The sequence below is a fragment of the Talpa occidentalis genome, unplaced genomic scaffold, assembly GCF_014898055.3.
Source record: "Talpa occidentalis isolate TD23 unplaced genomic scaffold, MPIMG_talOcc4v2.1 talOcc4.11, whole genome shotgun sequence".
NCBI classification, from domain to species: Eukaryota; Metazoa; Chordata; class Mammalia; order Eulipotyphla; family Talpidae; genus Talpa; species Talpa occidentalis.
The window spans coordinates 3,325,408-3,341,777 of NW_023601104.1; the positions used below are offsets into that span (position 1 = coordinate 3,325,408).

At 55.5% G+C, this 16,370-nt stretch overlaps 1 protein-coding gene across 3 annotated transcripts in view; it reads right to left on the bottom strand.

Moving 5' to 3' along the window:
- Positions 1-283: 283 nt before the first annotated feature.
- Positions 284-16,370, bottom strand: part of PML (PML nuclear body scaffold) — a 58,111-nt gene continuing 42,024 nt past the window's right edge. The window contains exons 5-9 of one of the 3 annotated variants that reach the window (XM_037502132.2): positions 14,759-14,896; positions 14,132-14,381; positions 13,300-13,352; positions 5,697-5,847; positions 284-4,764 (exon numbers count right to left, since the gene is read on the bottom strand). In XM_037502132.2, the coding sequence (XP_037358029.1) occupies positions 3,983-4,764; positions 5,697-5,847; positions 13,300-13,352; positions 14,132-14,381; positions 14,759-14,896 (1,374 nt within the window). In that variant the 3' untranslated portion in view covers positions 284-3,982. The other 2 variants (XM_037502135.1, XM_037502134.2) reach the window with 2 other exon arrangements.

Consider the following 16,370-nt stretch of genomic DNA (forward strand, 5'->3'; position numbering starts at 1 on the left):
CTGAACTTGCAGACTTTTTAAAAAAAGATTTATAATTTTTTATGCATACAAGAACTGGGGTGTAGGCCAGAGGTGTGGGGTGTGAGAGAATCCACCAGAGACAGAGTGGGGAGCAGAACAGGCAGACTGACTGAAGTACACTGCTGAGGGGAGCAGCGGGCGAGCCAGGAGAGGTCTGCCGAGCCATGTGGGTAGCTCCCTGGCCGGGGATAGAACTCTGCCACAGCGGTGACAGCACAAAGAACCCCAAGGCCACCAGAGAGGCCCCTAAAAACTTTAAAGATTCCCACTTTAGTGTCATTCTGAGCAACTACAGTCTAGAAATCAGTTTTGATATGCTGGCTATATTTTTTCAAATAGTTAAAATGAATGCAAAACTGTTAACAGTTCTTAAATGCTTCTCCCTGCACCATCTACCTAAATTTCTCTGCTCCCCGCCCCTCCCCACCACTGAAAGAATTCTGGTCACTTTCGAAGACTATGGATTTCCTGTGGGGCCTCCCCACAAACCACCCTCTCTGCCCAAGTGCACAACCTCACTCTGGGCCCAGCGGACCTGCAGCGCCCTCTGCTGGCCGAGCATGGGGCAGCTTTGATGGCGCTGTCCTTCAGGCTGGGCCCACAGGGCCAACCTCTCTGATTTGACTCTGGGGGTCACCAGCTGTGGCGTTTCCTTGATAGCGTGGAGAGAAGAAAGAGTTGCCTTATTATAAGGGGGCACCGGGGGGTGAGGTGAAGACAAGGCTCCGATCAGAAGAGGAGCTAGGAGAAAGGCCCAGGCTGGGTCTGCTGGGAGGTGCTGGTGAAAGGTAAAAGCTGAGATGTGGAGGTTTGGAAGGCAGGACTAGGAGTAGGAATAAGGATGCAGTAGGGGCTGGGAGGGCTGGAGGAGGAGAGGGTGCAAGACAGGAGAACAGGCAGGTACCGCCCTAGCAGCTAGGTGTTGTGCAGAGAGAATGGGGGTGAGTGAGCCCTGGGGTCCCCGCAGGCGCTGGAGCAGGGCAGGCTGAGCAGGGCCGGGCAGGAAAGATGTTCTCCGCACTAGTCTATGTGACTGTCATCGCCCCTCTGGGTGGGGGCCAGAAACGCCTTTGCCCAGCTACTCCTGCCTGGTGGAGACCCCTACTCTCCTGCCTGGTTCCCTGGGACCTCAGCACCCCCACAGTTGTCTGCTCTATCCCAATTTTATTATCCTTTACTCCCCTGAAGGCAGGTGTGTGTATTTTTTGGTTAAGATGGAATGTCTCCTATTTTTCTTCTGTGACTGTCACTCACGCTATCATCTTGCTTGTCTGTGACATAAGATCTTACAAATTTGTGGTTCGGGTATTAAAAGGCTATTGTACAAACATCTTCTGATTGGCTCACATAAGATCCCACAAGGTGAAAATGATCCATTTTGCCCCATTTTATAGTCAGGGCCTGCACACCGGCAAGCCTAACACATGAGGCCTGAGCATCAGCAAGTGCCAGGCTCCGGGGCTCCTGAGGATTGAAACCGTGTCCTGTCTTCCAGGCCAGCAAGTTCCCCGTTGGCTGACGTAAGCAAACCTGAGAATTCAGCACAGAGGACATTTGGACTTTCTCCTTTTTTGTCAAAGGGTCAAGCTGAGAGGCTAAAACTCCAAGCCCGGAATTTGGGCATGTAAGCCGGGCAGGCAGGGTGCAGGGTGGTGGCACTGACTAAATCACATTCACCAGGCAGCTCATCCTGGCACTGCCCGTGCCAGGGGATCCCATCTGCGACGTCGAGACAGCAGCGCGCTGCTGGCCCCTGCTTATGTCCCAGGCCGCCCCACCTCCGTTGGTAGGGGGCATTTGCCACCTGGACTCCAGCTTGTGTCCCAGGGTGAGGAGAACATAGACTAGAGCTCCAGACTACCCAGCAGGGGCCGAGGTGATGTTCCTCCGTCCTCTAGTCTGCGCTGCCTGACCCTCTCCAGGAGGATATTCTTAAAGCCGGTGCTCCCCATTTTGGAGATTACCCTGAGGCAGGCCCACCTTGGTCTCCCCACTTAGAATAGGGGCTCACATCCTCGAGACCCTCAGCACTGACAAGGTGGATACCTTGCTCAGCTCTGTTAGGTCCCCAAAGTTCCCTACAAAGAAAGCTGTGCCCACAAGTGCCCGCTGTCTTGGGGGTCACCAACAGTGGCATTTCCTTGCTAGCAAGGAGAGAAGCGTGCCCGGGAGCATGCTCTCTTTACCAGGCCAGACGGTGGCCACCCTCCAGGTGGGCTGAGCAGTATATGATCTGCACATCAGACTTTTAAGACTCATGTCTTTATTAAAGGCAGCAGAGGACACTTTGTATTAAAACCTTCCATCCACCATATCTGAAGACAGCAAGTGCTGGAGCTGGGAATCAGTGGGTGCTGCTCAGACCTGGAGAGACAGGATGAAGGGGCACAAGGAAGCACAAGCACAGCTGTATAGGTGCCAACACAGTCATCACGGCCAGCCCCCCTTCCCTGCACCCCTCAACCTGCTCCCACAGATGGTTCCAGAGCCAGGCCCTGCTTTAGACCAAAAACCCTATATGAAGTACACTGGAATTTACTGTCTGAGCTAGCACTCCCAACACAGTAGAAAGTTCCTATCCTCTCATAGGGATCTTCAGAAATCCCGCTGATGGGGTGACTGCACCAGGTGAAAGCCAATGCTATGGAGGCGTGGGAGCCATCCCAGCAGCAGGAAGCCCACGAAGAGGGAGGTTGGGAAGGAAAAGGCTAACCGTTCTGCTTCTCAGACAAGAGGGCCCTGACCTGCCTGTGTTTTGCTGCCGATCTCTGGTGTGACGAGGTTGGGGACCAATGACTTAGGACTGAGAGCTAGAGTTCAAGAATGACGAATGTCTTGTCCATGGTCTCTGACACTAGCTGTCCACTTCTAAGACTCTGAATGGCAGAGCAAAACCAGAGCTCTGAGGCCACCTGGACCAATGGGCCCATTTTATAGGCAGGGATGCACGGCCTTGAGAAGGGGCCTTTTCCTAGGCCACACTCATGCAGCAGGGCCGGGCTCCATGCTGCTTCATGGAGGGGCAGGCTGTCAGAGTCACGGTCCTAAAACTTAGTGGCATCTGAATCACCTGGAGGACCTGCTATAACAGCTCGCTGGCTCCAAGCCAGGTCCAGGGTAGAGGCATTCGGGGGTGCCAATGCCACACTACACACTGAACAGCACTGGACTAGAGGACACTCCTGGGGAGGGGCTGAGTGGCCAGTGCAGAGAGCAGAGGGCCTTGCCAGACAGGTGGTGGCCTGAGGACCAGAACAAAGCCTCGGGTAAGAAGAAGGCATTTCTGTGGCCAGGAGGAAGGAAGCAAGTGAGGAAGGGTCAGACTTTGGAAGCGGGGACAGGCATGGAGCCGCAGCCTCCGTCCCTGCAGATGCGATATCCTTTGGGGATGAAAATGTTCCCAAGGGAAAGGAAGAAAGCTGCCCTCTGGGCAGGCAGAGGTGGGGAGAACCCAAACTCATGAAGGGCAGTTTGGTTTGAAAGGCACTTCGGGTACCCGTGGGGCAGCTGGTGTTGAGGGCAGTGTCCACGGGCGCTGACGGCTGGTCTCCTGCAGGCAGTGGCCAGGGGTCAGGGAGGAGATGCAAGGACACCAAGGGTGGGGCAAGTCAGGTGGCTGGGCAAGATGGGGGCCACTCAGGGAGTCTAGAGGCCATGCCTTCTTCACCCAGGACCACTCTGGGGCTGGCTCCTGGAGGGGAGGGCTGGGGTATGGTGAGCTAACCCCCTGATTCTCCTGGGCCATGTGGGGATCAGGTGATCCCTGGAGGGTGACTGATCGGCCTTTTCTATGGGGAGGGGGGAGCTTCAGAGAAGGGTAATTTGGTCCCAGAGAATGAAAACTGATACTGGACCAAATGACAACCAAGGACCAGGTCCTGGGAATGCTGTGGTTGGTGGGGCCTGGCTCAGGGACCCCAGCCTTCTCTGGCCCCAGAAATCCCATCCAGCATTCCTGCCCTCAGCTCTGCTGGGAGGCCCTTTCTGTCAAGCTGTGGTTAGCGACAGGGCCAGGGATGCCTCCTGCCTGGGCCGAGGCCGGCCTTTCCAACAAGCCTTCAAAGTAGGTGCTCAGGGCCCTCAGGTTGAAAGCAGGCTGGGCGGGGGGCGTGGAGGTGACCTGGCTCAGGTAGCGGCTGTATTTCTTCAGGCCACCCTGAGGGTCCCTGCGGTGTGCCATCAGCAGCTCCAGAAAGCTCACATTGTGGAGGGCCAGGAGGCGGGCCTCAGCCCTGGGCAGGATGGCATCCCGCACCAGGGGCTGCAGGGACGCGAAGCACTGCAAGCTGCTGAAGGAGTAGACGTGCTGGGCCAGCTGGGGGCCCGGGGAGACCTCCAGCAGGCGACACAGGTCCCGCATGGTCAGCACGGCGGCCAGGGCGCTGCGCTCGCTCATGTTTCTCGCTAGGTAGGTTCTGGCCAGGCACTTGAGTTTGAAGCTGCTGGCCCCAGGCACGCGCTCCCGGATGAGAGGCAGGGCAGCCAGGAAGCCCGAGATGGCCTCCTGGAACTCCCACAGCCGGTTCATGTCCTCCAGGGCCCGGAAGAAGTTGGGGAGGCCGGGCCCCCACAACTTATAGCAGGCCAAGATGGGGCGGCGCATGGAGCCCAGGAAGCTGAGGAAGTGCTGCAGCCCCACCTCCAGAGAGACAGCCTTGGAGTAGATGCTGAAGGCCTCGCGCTTGATGAGCACTCGGAACTTGCTCTCTCGGTTCACGGCCGCCAACTGGCTAATCTTCTGGGCTGAGCAGGAGAGAAGCACAGGGTGAGGAGGCCCCAGCAGCCGAAGCCACTGGGAGGTGGGGGGAATAGGAGGACCTCTAGGGCTGCCCCCTCACCCTATACAGACCCACCTTGGGGTCCACTGGCAGGAACTAAACATCAGCCATCAAAGGAGGCTCTGACCCTTCCTTGCTCCCCTGCTGGGAAGCTAGCTAGCTCCCCTACCCGGCCACCTGCCTGAGTTCACCAAACCCTTTGGATCCAGGTCCCTCCTGTCTGTCTTCTATCTGCCTCACCCACTTGCCCTGAAGACCCCTCATTGTTTCCATCTCACTCTCCACTCCCTGCCCGACCTCCACTGCCATCAGCCACTTAGCCCCTTGGCTAGGTCACCAGCCCAGACAGCCCTGCCCAGTCAGCTCAGAGTGTGGCCCCGAGCCTCCCTGGGAGGTCTACCAATGCCTTCCAGGCTCGGGGGTGTCCACCACGTCCATGCCAAGGGGCAGGGCCCAGACCTGGGTCTTCTAGTTCAGGGCCAGCCCTGTGGGGAGTTGAAGGCCTTCTGGAAGAAGAGGTGGGATTTTGCTGGCCCCTGGTTCTGCCTACGTCCCCTTCAGCCCCCTGTGGGGTGGGCCCTGGACTCAGAAATGTGCACTCACTGCCTAAGGTCCAGTTGGGATTGCTGGGCTCCTGGCAGTGACTCCCAGATTATTTCTGTTCAGAAGTATGTTCCCAAGATTCTCTCTCTAAGGTGAACTTAGGGAGGCACTGGGCTCATGCCTCAGTTGCTGGCCAGGGCGGGCCACACCTGGATGTCCCCGGGAAAAGGTGGTACTCCCTGGCCAGATCACTTAGGGAGCTTGAAGGCCTCACAGATGGCCCTGCCTGCACTGATCTTGGGGACTCAAGAGAGTAAGCCCAAAACGGGTGGGGTTGGTCACCACAGAACCCACTTTCATTGTCAATCTTGAGGTCAAAGAAAACCAGGGGCCTGTCTTCTGCCTGGGGGTCAGCCAAGCTCTCATCCAGGACCCTGAGGGAACTGGGGCCCTCCAGCTGGAGGTCACTGGACTCGCTGCTGCTGTCATACAGTTCTTGGGTGGGCTGCAACACAGAAAAACAGACAGGTCAGCAGTCAGAGTGCCAGAGGGAGCACACTGGCCATGTGCGCAGATGCCGGAGAGCAGGTATTGTGGGCATGTGTGCCCGAATGTGGGAGCAGGGATGCAAGCAAGTCACAGCTGGGGCCCCTGCATGCACTTGAGAGTGAGCACATCACTGGGAAAGAGAACGTGTGTGCAAGAGATGTGTGAGCTGGGACAGATGTGAGCATGCATGTGCACGCATGAGGGTCGCGTGTGAACCAATGCACACGCAGGAACAGGTGCGAGGATGAGAGCATGTGGGCAAATGTGAATGAAAATGCAAGTGTGAAAATGAAAACCAATGTCAACTCTGTGTGTGTGTGTATGTGTGTGTGTGTGTGTGAGAATCTGCGAAGCCGTGTTGACACCAGTGTATGTGCAAATGCAAGAACCCATGAGCAAGTGTGGGCATGGGCGAGCGGTACTGACAGAGGCTCAGGCAAGAATCAGGTCATGGTGGGCAGGGCTGGAGGTGTCTGCTACTCAGGTAGCAGGTAGCTCAGGTAGCTCTTCTTTGAAAAGACTCAGAAGAAATATGAATCTGGGACAGGAGGGGGAGCCACATCCAGCAGCCCAGATGGTTCTCTAGAAGGGACCGGGAGCAGGGCTTTTCTAGTTGCTAAAGCCAAGTGAGGTCCCTATTGTCCTGCCCACCTCAAGAAAGCCACATCTAGGTGGACACAGCCTGGTAGGGGGAGCAGTGGGGAAAAACACTCAGAAATTTGCTGTTCCAAGTTCAGAGGCTGCTCCAGTCTGTACACAGAGACTCCCCCCAGGGTCAAGGCCAGAACACAAAGGCCTCGAGCTAGAGGTGGGGAAGGGATTCATAGCTGAGAGTTGCCTGAGGAGCTTGGGCTTCAGAGGGAGGTCAGTCTCTGATGATATGGTGTTAATTGCTCATATGCACAGCAGCCAAACCTATACATTCAGTGTTTGGTGGCCTACTCAGAACCTCCTGGAATGCCACCTGCAGACATTAGCTAGAGACCAGAGCAAAGCAACTGCATTCTTTTCTCTTCATGGACTGTCTCCTCTGGCTGGGTGATAGGTGGCCCCACCTGGGGCAACCGGAGGCCTCCAGAAAGCCTGGCCTCTGGCTAATCTCTCTGGTCTGGGGATAACTTCTAGCCCCTCCTATTCTCCAGGCAAAACATTTGTTTATCCAAAATTTCAGCCCAAAGTGAAGTCATTACTAACCACAATTAAAATGTACTGGACTTTCCTAGGTCTGGCTGATTTTTACTCTGTATTTCATAGCCCTACCGCAGGCTCCTCGTCACCTTTCTTCAGTGGCTAATACACTGGGAATCCAGTTGGAGCTGGTTTTGCTTACAGACGCTGTGAGTTCTAGGACTTTAGACATAAGGACCTTATAAGAGACTGTCAAAAGCCTTGCTACCCATCTCATTGGTTCCAACAGGCATCAAGGGCTGACCCTGCACCTCTGGCACTGAGTGTCTGTCTCACTGCCACAGCTTCCTGGCCTCTCTGCAAGGAGCCTTCTGTGGCATCTTCCTGGCAGTGGCTGTCTGGTGGACTGCAGGCCTAACTGCCTCCCTGTGGGAGAACCCAGTTGTTCCCCACCTCCAGTCTCCCAGTGCCCATTCTGTTCACAAGGCAGTGGTGTCCTCCACCAGCAAGGAAGCTGGTGGAAAGAGCTGGACTCCCCTTGTTATGTCCTCCCGGGGCCTCAGCTCTCTCTTGCCAACCACTCAAGCGCCCTCTCCTTGGCTGGGCCCTCCCTGCTACCCGCTGACATGGCACCTGGGTCTTTTCTGTTCTTCCCTCCCTTTGCTCCAAAGATAACTGCAAAAGCCTATGCTGTGGCCCTGTGCTTCCACCTGTTTCCTTCCTTCTAGCAATTTCTGCAGCCTTCAAGTCATAGTCGTCTCTTTGGATCAGACCTTCCGAGAGTTGAGCTCCCTGGAGAGCAGGACAGCTGCATCTTTGGGCAAGCTCCCCATCTTTCTACTGGAGTCATTTATCCTGGCCATCACCCATTGTCCTGGAGTCATTTTCTCTTTTACAGTCACAGACACGTCCCTTGAAGATCCTACTGGCCCCCTCAGTAAAAGGACACTCTCTGCAGAACTAGCCACTGGAGGGAAGGCTGGATCTTCCAGTCCCGACTCCTCTTCTTCCAAGATCCTTCTTGCCCTGGGGACCTTCCATGCTGTGCAGCTCTCCACAGGGCTCTCTCACTGGAGCTTCCCACTGCACCCCCACTAGAAACCAGCTGGAAACCCAACTCGCCCTCCCTGCCTTGAAGGCCAACTGGAAGTGCTAGCACTGTAGACAGGCAGCACTTAAAGACCCCCTCAGGTTCCACCCCCACATCCTGCTCCTCAAGAGTGTGTGTGTGTGTGTGTGTGTGTGTGTGTGTGTGTATGTCTAAGCGGGGAGCACAGGGAGGGACAGTGGCAGAGATCAGAACCCAAGGACTAGAAAAGGCTGAGTTTGCTTCCAGGAAAAGGAATTGGGTGGTGAGAGGGAGTGCGAAGTAAAGCAAGCAGGGGCCAGGGGCCATGTGTGGGCTGTGGGGATTGGAAAGGGAAAAGCAGGGAAATGCTTTAGGGGCCTAGTGCGAGAGAATGAGAGCTGCAGGAATGTAAGAAGAGCTGCTGAGAGTTAGGAGTCAAATCACCTCGAATAGTCTTTGAAAGATGCAATCTTTATTACAGTGGGCTAAGGGGCTGTTTCTCAGGGATCCAGGATTTCTTTGGGGTACACATTCACTCTGGCTCACGAGCTCTAACTTCAGTTGTCTCCGTTACAGGTCAACCACATCCCACCTCAAAACAGCAGGTCTACTGGCAGTACCGAGGGTGCTCACGGGAAGCCGCTGGTGGACATTTTTATCACCCTCCCAAAATCTAGGCGATTCACCTGGGAAGATCCAGCGCTCCCTTCCCCACCGTGTCCTCTCCCAGCATGCACGCGTCGCCCGGCTCACGGCAGACACGCAGGAGCAGCATCTCTGCTACAGGTGCTCACTAAATCCTTCACACCACTGGTTCTCTACCTTGGTTATGCATTGGTAGCTTTCAATAGAATTTAAAAATGACCCTGATGCCCAGGTTACAGTCAAGACTGATTGAATCAGAATCTCAGGATGGGATGCAAGAATCTGTCACTGTTAACCTTCCCCCTCCACCCCCAAGTGATTCCAGTGTGCAGCCAGGGTTAACAACTGTCCTAATTGCAGATTCATCCCATGTTTCATTATCAATCAAACAGGAGCCAGACTCTGACATCAGTACCAAGCACCCACTCACCCGAAGCTGTCCCTCGAAATCTGCCATGAATGCTTAGCCCAAGCCCCCAGCTCCCAGGGAGCTTCCTCAGCACCTCAGCTCAAACACCAACAGAGATCACTTTGGCAAGACATGCCATTGCTATTTGGGGCAGACACAAAACACCAGCCCTCGCATCGTCTAGAAGGCATCTCATGCGCACAGATGAACTACACTGTTCCACTAGCTCACCTGAGGACCCCTGAGCTCTCTGTGGCCACTGCCTCAGGCCCTGCCCCAGCTGTGGCTACTCACAGGCCCCCGTTCTGTTGCCACTTCCCGCAGGGGTTGCCCCCAACTTCCATTTGGCAGGGGCACTGGAGCTGTCTCCTGACTCGAGACTGAGTGAGAACATTTGTCTTCTTCTGCTTGGGAGAGGCCCTGCTGACTCACCCCCATTTTTAAGAGAGTCCTCAGCTCAGGTCTCTGCCAAGGAATGCAGCCCCCCTGTGTCTTCCAGCAGGGTCCCCCACAGAGCACTCCTGCTTGGTGGCTCCATGGAGTCAGCCAGTCAGGCCAGCCCCAGCCCTGCCACCGCCAGGAGGAGGGTGGATTAGGCAGCTGACACTGGAGAGGCCGAGCAGGGGCCTACACTCCCTGGCATGCACGGTGAGTGTGCATCTCAGCAGGCCAGAATTCTGTAATTTTTACACATTGGAAGTCAGATAAAGGTCGTGGAGACGGCTGTGGGGACGTGGGCACCTGCTGTGGCGCTCCAGGGGTGCCTGGGGTCTGGAAGCAGGCACGAAAGGTGGGTCAGAAATACACAAGGAGGACCTTATTTGTTTTCTCTCGCATTCCTGTCCCCCACCCTCAAACGTCTGAGACGCCTGCAAACTGGTTCATTTAAAACACACGCTGTCTGCAGACGCCCGCACAGAAGCCGTGGCTGGCGGCCCTCTCCGCGCTTCAGCCCCGATCTACCGGGCGAGCAGCTGCTCCTAATTACTTCATTCTTGATAACCCGGACGTGCTTTCCCACCATCACTGGTGACTCCATGCTCGCAGCTGAGCTGTAGGCAGACACCTTGGTCCCCAACTCCCGAATATGAGAGTTCCGGCCCTCCGCCCCCCAACCCCGCTTTAGCTCTCAGGAAGTCTGCAGGGACTACGGCCCCCACTTGGCTCTCAGGAGTCTGCAGGGACTACAGGCCCCCACCTTGGCTCTCAAGAGTCTGCCAGGACTACAGGCAGGCTAATCCTCTACAGGCAGCGCTAATCCTTTCCTCTCTTCCCCTCCCACGGTTCCTCTCACCTAGAGTTGGCTGTTCTCTTAATTTTTGCGAGATTCTGAGATGGAAAAGGTGCCCAGATTTCAGAGAAATTTAGAACAAGACACAACAATTGACTGTCAGCGCGGCCGTGTCCGGGCAGCACTGGGGTCTCGGATGGCAACTGGCAGACGGTGGATTGTGAGACACGATGCAGGGTCTCCCTCCGAGCGGCGCCCACGGAGCGGGGCCCAGGCGATGCTGGCCTATCTGGTGGGAGCAAGCGCTGACCTCATGGGACGCAGCCCGTCCCTGAGGCCACAGTGTGACCGAGATCGGGGTGGGAGGACGTGGGAAGAGAAAAAGGCCCAGAACCAGAACCAGGCCCAGAAGTGCGGTAGCACTGAAAAGAACTGAGACTTGAGAGGAGGGGGAAGAGCAGAAGGGAAGCTGGCCCTCGAGGGAGCAGGGAGGTGGCTTGACCAAGAGCAAGGCCTGAAGGTGACTGCCCCGCCTTGGCAGCAGGGACATGGGCTCGTGGGCCTGGGGGCTGGGCCCGGAAGTGGGGTGAGGAAGGCTGCAGTGCCCAGGCAGGGCGGAGACCAGGGAGTGCAGGAGCACCGTCACTGAAGAGGACCGTGGGCTGCAGGATTCCAGGCTGGGGAAGACTTTCTTCAGGGAACTGAATTGCCTCAGAAGGAAGTGGAGGTTTTTGAAGGCGCAGATGACGGTGGGGGGACAGAGTGAGGCTCCCAAGGAGGCAGGGGTGCTGAGACCAGGCTAGAAGAGGGGGTGCTGTGCCCTCCACCCTAACAGAAGGGACAGGGGAAAGGATGTCCCCTGTGCAGGTAGGTCTGTTGTCAGATGTCCTGACAGCTCCCCTGCTGTCTGAGGGCTACGCAGCCTTCCTGGAGTGGAAGGCGCAGCTGCCTCCCAGAAGGGAGGTGAGGAGGAGGCACCAGAACTAGGGGAGTGGAGAGCTAGCCAGCACAGATGGTGGGGCTGGAACAGTCCAGAAGACACAGAAGCCCTGGGCCTTCCCACTGTCTCTGATGCTCACAGGGTGTGGTGGAAAGAGAACACGGCAGTCCCCCAGGAGAACTGAGTTTCTGAGCAGGGAGAGGACAAAAGCCACCTGCAGCGAAAAGCTCAGCGCAGCGGGGAACTTGAGGGTCGTGGAAGAAGGTTTGCAAGGGTGGTCATTCAACAGATATTTATTGAGCAGCCATGTCTGCAAAGTTCTGGGGTAGACACAGTCCCTGCCAACATGGGTTTAGATCCTGGCAGAGGCCTCATGGAAAGGCTGGTGGGGGTGGGGCGGTGGGAGGAGCCGAGGGTGAGGGAAGAGGCCCAGGGACATGAAAGGGCCTGAATCTCAATCAAGACCTCTCCGCTAAAGAGGCCCTAAGTCTGCCTCCCTACCTGGAGGTCCAGGAAGCCATTCACCCTCCGCTCATTCCTCGACCGAGGTGTACTGAACACCTACTGTGTGCTGGGCCTTCAGGTCTGTGGACAGGGCTGGGCAGCAGAATGGAGGAAGCTCAGGGGCCAGGGCTGTGTGTCTGGCCACAAGGTTACAAGGAAGGGGCCAGCAGTTGAGGAGAGAGGCACTAGGGGCTGTCAGAGGTCCAAGAGGGTTCTGGGCTGGTGGGGGGCCTTTCTGGAGAGTGGGAAGGTGGGGCAGCATTTGGAGGGCCCTCCGATGGGACCTGAATTTGAGGATGCTCTATGGGGGCTCTGTTAGAATCCCCAGGGGAGAGTCCTGTGCCAAGCATCCGGAGTGCTCTGCCTCCTCTCGTCCCCCCACTGATAGAGGCATTAAGCTGGGATGTCACAGAGGCCAGAGGAAGGGAAAAAAACTTGTTGAGCCACTGCCTTACGTGGGAGGAGCCCCGGCGGCAACGGGGTTGGCTCCTGGTCCTGCTGCGGCGGTGGCGAACAGTGCATTCCCAGGGACTGGCAGGGCTGGGATGCCGGGGGGTGATGACCTGGGAGGTGGCCTCAACCGCAGGGCTGGGGCATGCCCACAAGCGGCACGCTGTGAGGGGCAAGCGGAAGACTCGGCGAGAGTGAGCTGTTCTCTGTGGTGTGCACAACAGGGAGTTGATCTCATGCTGCATGAGTTGCTTGATGACTGGCGCAGATTGGTGGGGTGGCCCAGCCTGGAGGCACAGCCACTGCGGTTTTCTCTGGGGCAGATGAGGGTCTCCGCAGGGGAGGGCTGCTTCTGATGCTCTCAGCAGGGGGTGGGCAGGCGAGGAGCATGGCCCGGTGCTCGGCTCGGTGGTCTCCATGGGCTTCACAGGCTTTCCAACACAGAACCTCAGACTGAGGGCTGGAAGGGACCTCAGGAGCCACCCAGTCCAACCTTCCACTCTATTCAGATCCCCTCTTTCCCTGGCCAGGTGACAGCCCAGCCTCCATTAACAAACCTCCAGGGACAGAAGGGCCACAACCCCTCAGCCACCTGTTCTGCTGTTGGACAGCTTTAAAGAAGCGCTTTCTCACACGAAGTCAAACTTGCTATAGGGGCCCTGCGGAGGGCGCCATGCCCTCACCTCGCTGCCCTGGCTCTCCCTGGCTGTGATTAACACCCGCCTTGTTGAGGATTAGAGCATAGAAAGAGCACAAGGTAGTGACAGAGGTGTTGGTTAGTCCAGAGAAGAGACGGGGGTCTGGAAGGAAGCACTCTCAGCATTTCAGAACTGACTGCTCAAGGCTCCTGCCTGGTATGGAAGGAGGGCTGGGGTGATCCACAGCTGGCACTGGCACTGTCCTCAGGACAGATCAGGACTCATTGACTCCCCAGGAGCTAGGCAAATCTGAGAGTCCCCTACTGTGGCTGTGCCCCCTGGGACCTGACCTGGGGGACGCAGGAGTCCTGGGTCGAACTTCCGGGCCACTCACCGAGTTTTCAGCATCTGAGTCTTCTGAGCTGCTGATCACCACGATGCGCTCCTCTGAAATGGGGCAGGGAGATAGTGTAAGGCCCTGACAGGTGTGCCTGCTGCGTGGGGCCCCAGGCTCTGCAGGAAAATCTTTGCAGGCCAGTGGACTGGATGATGTGAGCCCACCAAGGGGGACCTGCGGTGCGTGCCAGCATGTGTCTGTGTGGAGAGGTTATTCAAGTGGCTTTAAAGAAACTGCACTCCTATGTTTACTGCAGCACTATTTACAACAGCCAAGGAATTAAAACAAACCAAATGCCACAACACAGATGAATGGATCAAAAAGTTGTGGAATATTACTGAGCGATAAAAAAGACAAACTCATGCTATTTGCTGCAACATGGATGAAGCTGAAAGGGATTATGCTAAGCAAATAAGGCAGAAGGAAAAAGGTGAATATCAGATGGTTTCACTTATAGGAGGAATATGAGAAACTGAAAAAAAAAAGTCAAGAAAAAAGACAAAACTTGCAAGCTGACCATAGATCTGAGGCCCACAGCAGGGGAGAGGGAGGGGTCAAAACACGGGAGGGAAGAGCACAAGGGACTGTGGTGGTGGAAGAACTACAGGGACTATACCTGAGGGGAAAAATCAAATACTGTACAAAAATGAACACTGATGGAGGAAAATTTAAAAATTAAAAAAAGTGGCTTTCCATGCCTGGTCTGTGAATACTTAATTGAGCTGTTGGCCCAGAATTCAGAATTTTATTCCCAATAGAGGAGCTCTGACAAGTGCCCCTGGAGGACAGTGTACAGGTCTCGGCCCCTACTGCCCACCCACCTCCCTACCTGTCTCCCCAGCTTCGCTGGTCACGTGGTTGCTGTTGGGCAGGAGGACCTCACTTCCCACGACAGGGTTATTGGGTCGGGGAGGCCCTTCCAGGTGGGGTGGTGAGATTGCCTTGGAGGTGCTTGGCCTGGGCTGCTCGGGGGAACTCCAGGCCATCCTTGCCTCTCTCTCTTCCTCAGACTCCATCTTGACGAACTTGCTGGGGCACTCAGTCTGGCAGGACTTCCTCTTCTGTGGTGTAGAGACCTCCTGTGCAGTGGAGAGTCACGGGTCTAGGTCAGAAGCCTCCAAGGGCACCGGGGTGGTGGGCAGAGACCGGGCTTAGGTGGTGGGGCCTTCAGCCTCCCCTTGGCTCCTATGGGTTCTCTGCTCTCTGTCATGTCAAACAGGCCTTTCTCTACTCAGAGAGCCCACCCAGGTCACATGCACACTGAGCCTACCTGCTGATCTCTGCTGGCTGGCCTCACTGCCGTGGAGGGGAGCTTCCTGACAGGGCAGCCACCAGACAGGAAGAACGATGAGCAAGTAATGATTGAGGCCTGGATTCTTACCCCAGCTCTACCTCTTACTGCCTGGTGGAACCTGGGCACTCAAAAAAGGGAGGCAGGGGCTAGGGAGAACCTTACCTCTCTAGAGGAGGGATCTTTGATGGAGTAGGCATACAGCGGGACAGGGTATGCCCCGGGCACTGACTGTACCACAGCCACAGGTTGGGCCTCAGCCAGTTCTGAGGGCTGCACCTGTACCCCCTGCACCTTCTCGGGCTGCAAAGTCAAGAAACAAGAGTCAGAAATGACTGGTCAGCATGCCCAGGGTTGGCATCAGCCCAACCGCAGGACCTCACCCAGCCACAGGTGCAGGCTGCCCACTCCAAGCCCAGAGCCCACTGGCAACCAGGAGTCCTGCCCACACCCTCCATGACTTCACCTCCTTTGACACTGAGGTCCTGGCACCCAGCAGCCACCTTGATTCCTGCGCGTCCTAACAGGACCTCAGGGATGACCTCAGGGATCACACTGCCCAGCACTTCCTTCGGGCTTGTTAGGCAACTAGCCCCCACCTACACACTTCCAGGAATGAAGTGCTCATCGCTGACTTGGGGCATCCCAAAGTCGTCCCATGGAGGAAATCTTCCCACTGAGCTGCAGCCGGTCTCCCTGTGACCTTCCCTCTGAACCCTGCCTGGGTCAGAACTGTGATTACACACCCTGAACAAATCACTTCAAACTGCTCAGTTCTCAGCCGCCCTCTGTGAAATGGAATAATATCAACCTCACAGGGTAATGGGGGAGAACTGTGTTCCTTCGAGTAATTGCCTGGGGGGACAGCTAGCACTGTACACACCACTGATGATGATGATGACGACATTTTCTTTCCTTTTTAAAAAAAGATTTATTTTTACTTATTTATGCATACAAGAGCTGGAGTGCAGGACAGAGGTGCAGGGGTGGGAGAATTCACCAAAGACAGAGTGGGGAGAAGAATAGGCAGACTGACTGAAATCCACTGCTGAGGGGAGCAGCGGGCGAGACAGGGGGGGTCCACTGCACCATGTGGGTAGCTCCCTGGCCGGGGATCGAACTCATGCCCAGTGGCTGGCAATAGCTTGATAGCGCTAAGACTTTAACCCCTGCGCCACCAGGGAGGCCCTGATGATGATTCTCTTTTTCACTAGTCTGCGCCAGGTAAGCTGAGTGCTTCAGGCACCTATCCCAAAAGGAAGCAGAGGCAGTTCGTCAGAAAGTAGAATTTTCATGTGCTCCAACAATTCTACTCCATATGTACCCCAAAGAACTAAAAACAAATGTTAGACAAAAACTTGAACATGAACAAATGTTCACAGCAGCTCTATTCAAAATGGCCAAGAGGTGGAAACAACCCAAATAGCTATCATCTGATGAAAGGACACACAGAATGTGGTGTGGCCATAGGCTGGAATATTATTCAGCCATAAAAAAGGAGTGAAGTTCTGACACATGCAACATGGACGAACCTTGAACACATTATACTAAGTAAAAATAAGTCGCCAAAGATTATATATTGTATGATTTCATTTATATGAAAAACCCATTTTCACTTACATGAAAAATGGGGAGACAGAAAGCAAATTAGGGCATGGGAGTGGTGGAAATGAGGGGTGACTGCTCCATGGGTATAGGGTTTCCTTTTGGAGTACTGAAAATATTCTAGAAGTAGATAGGTGGGATGTATTAAATGCCACAAAATTATAGATAGCTT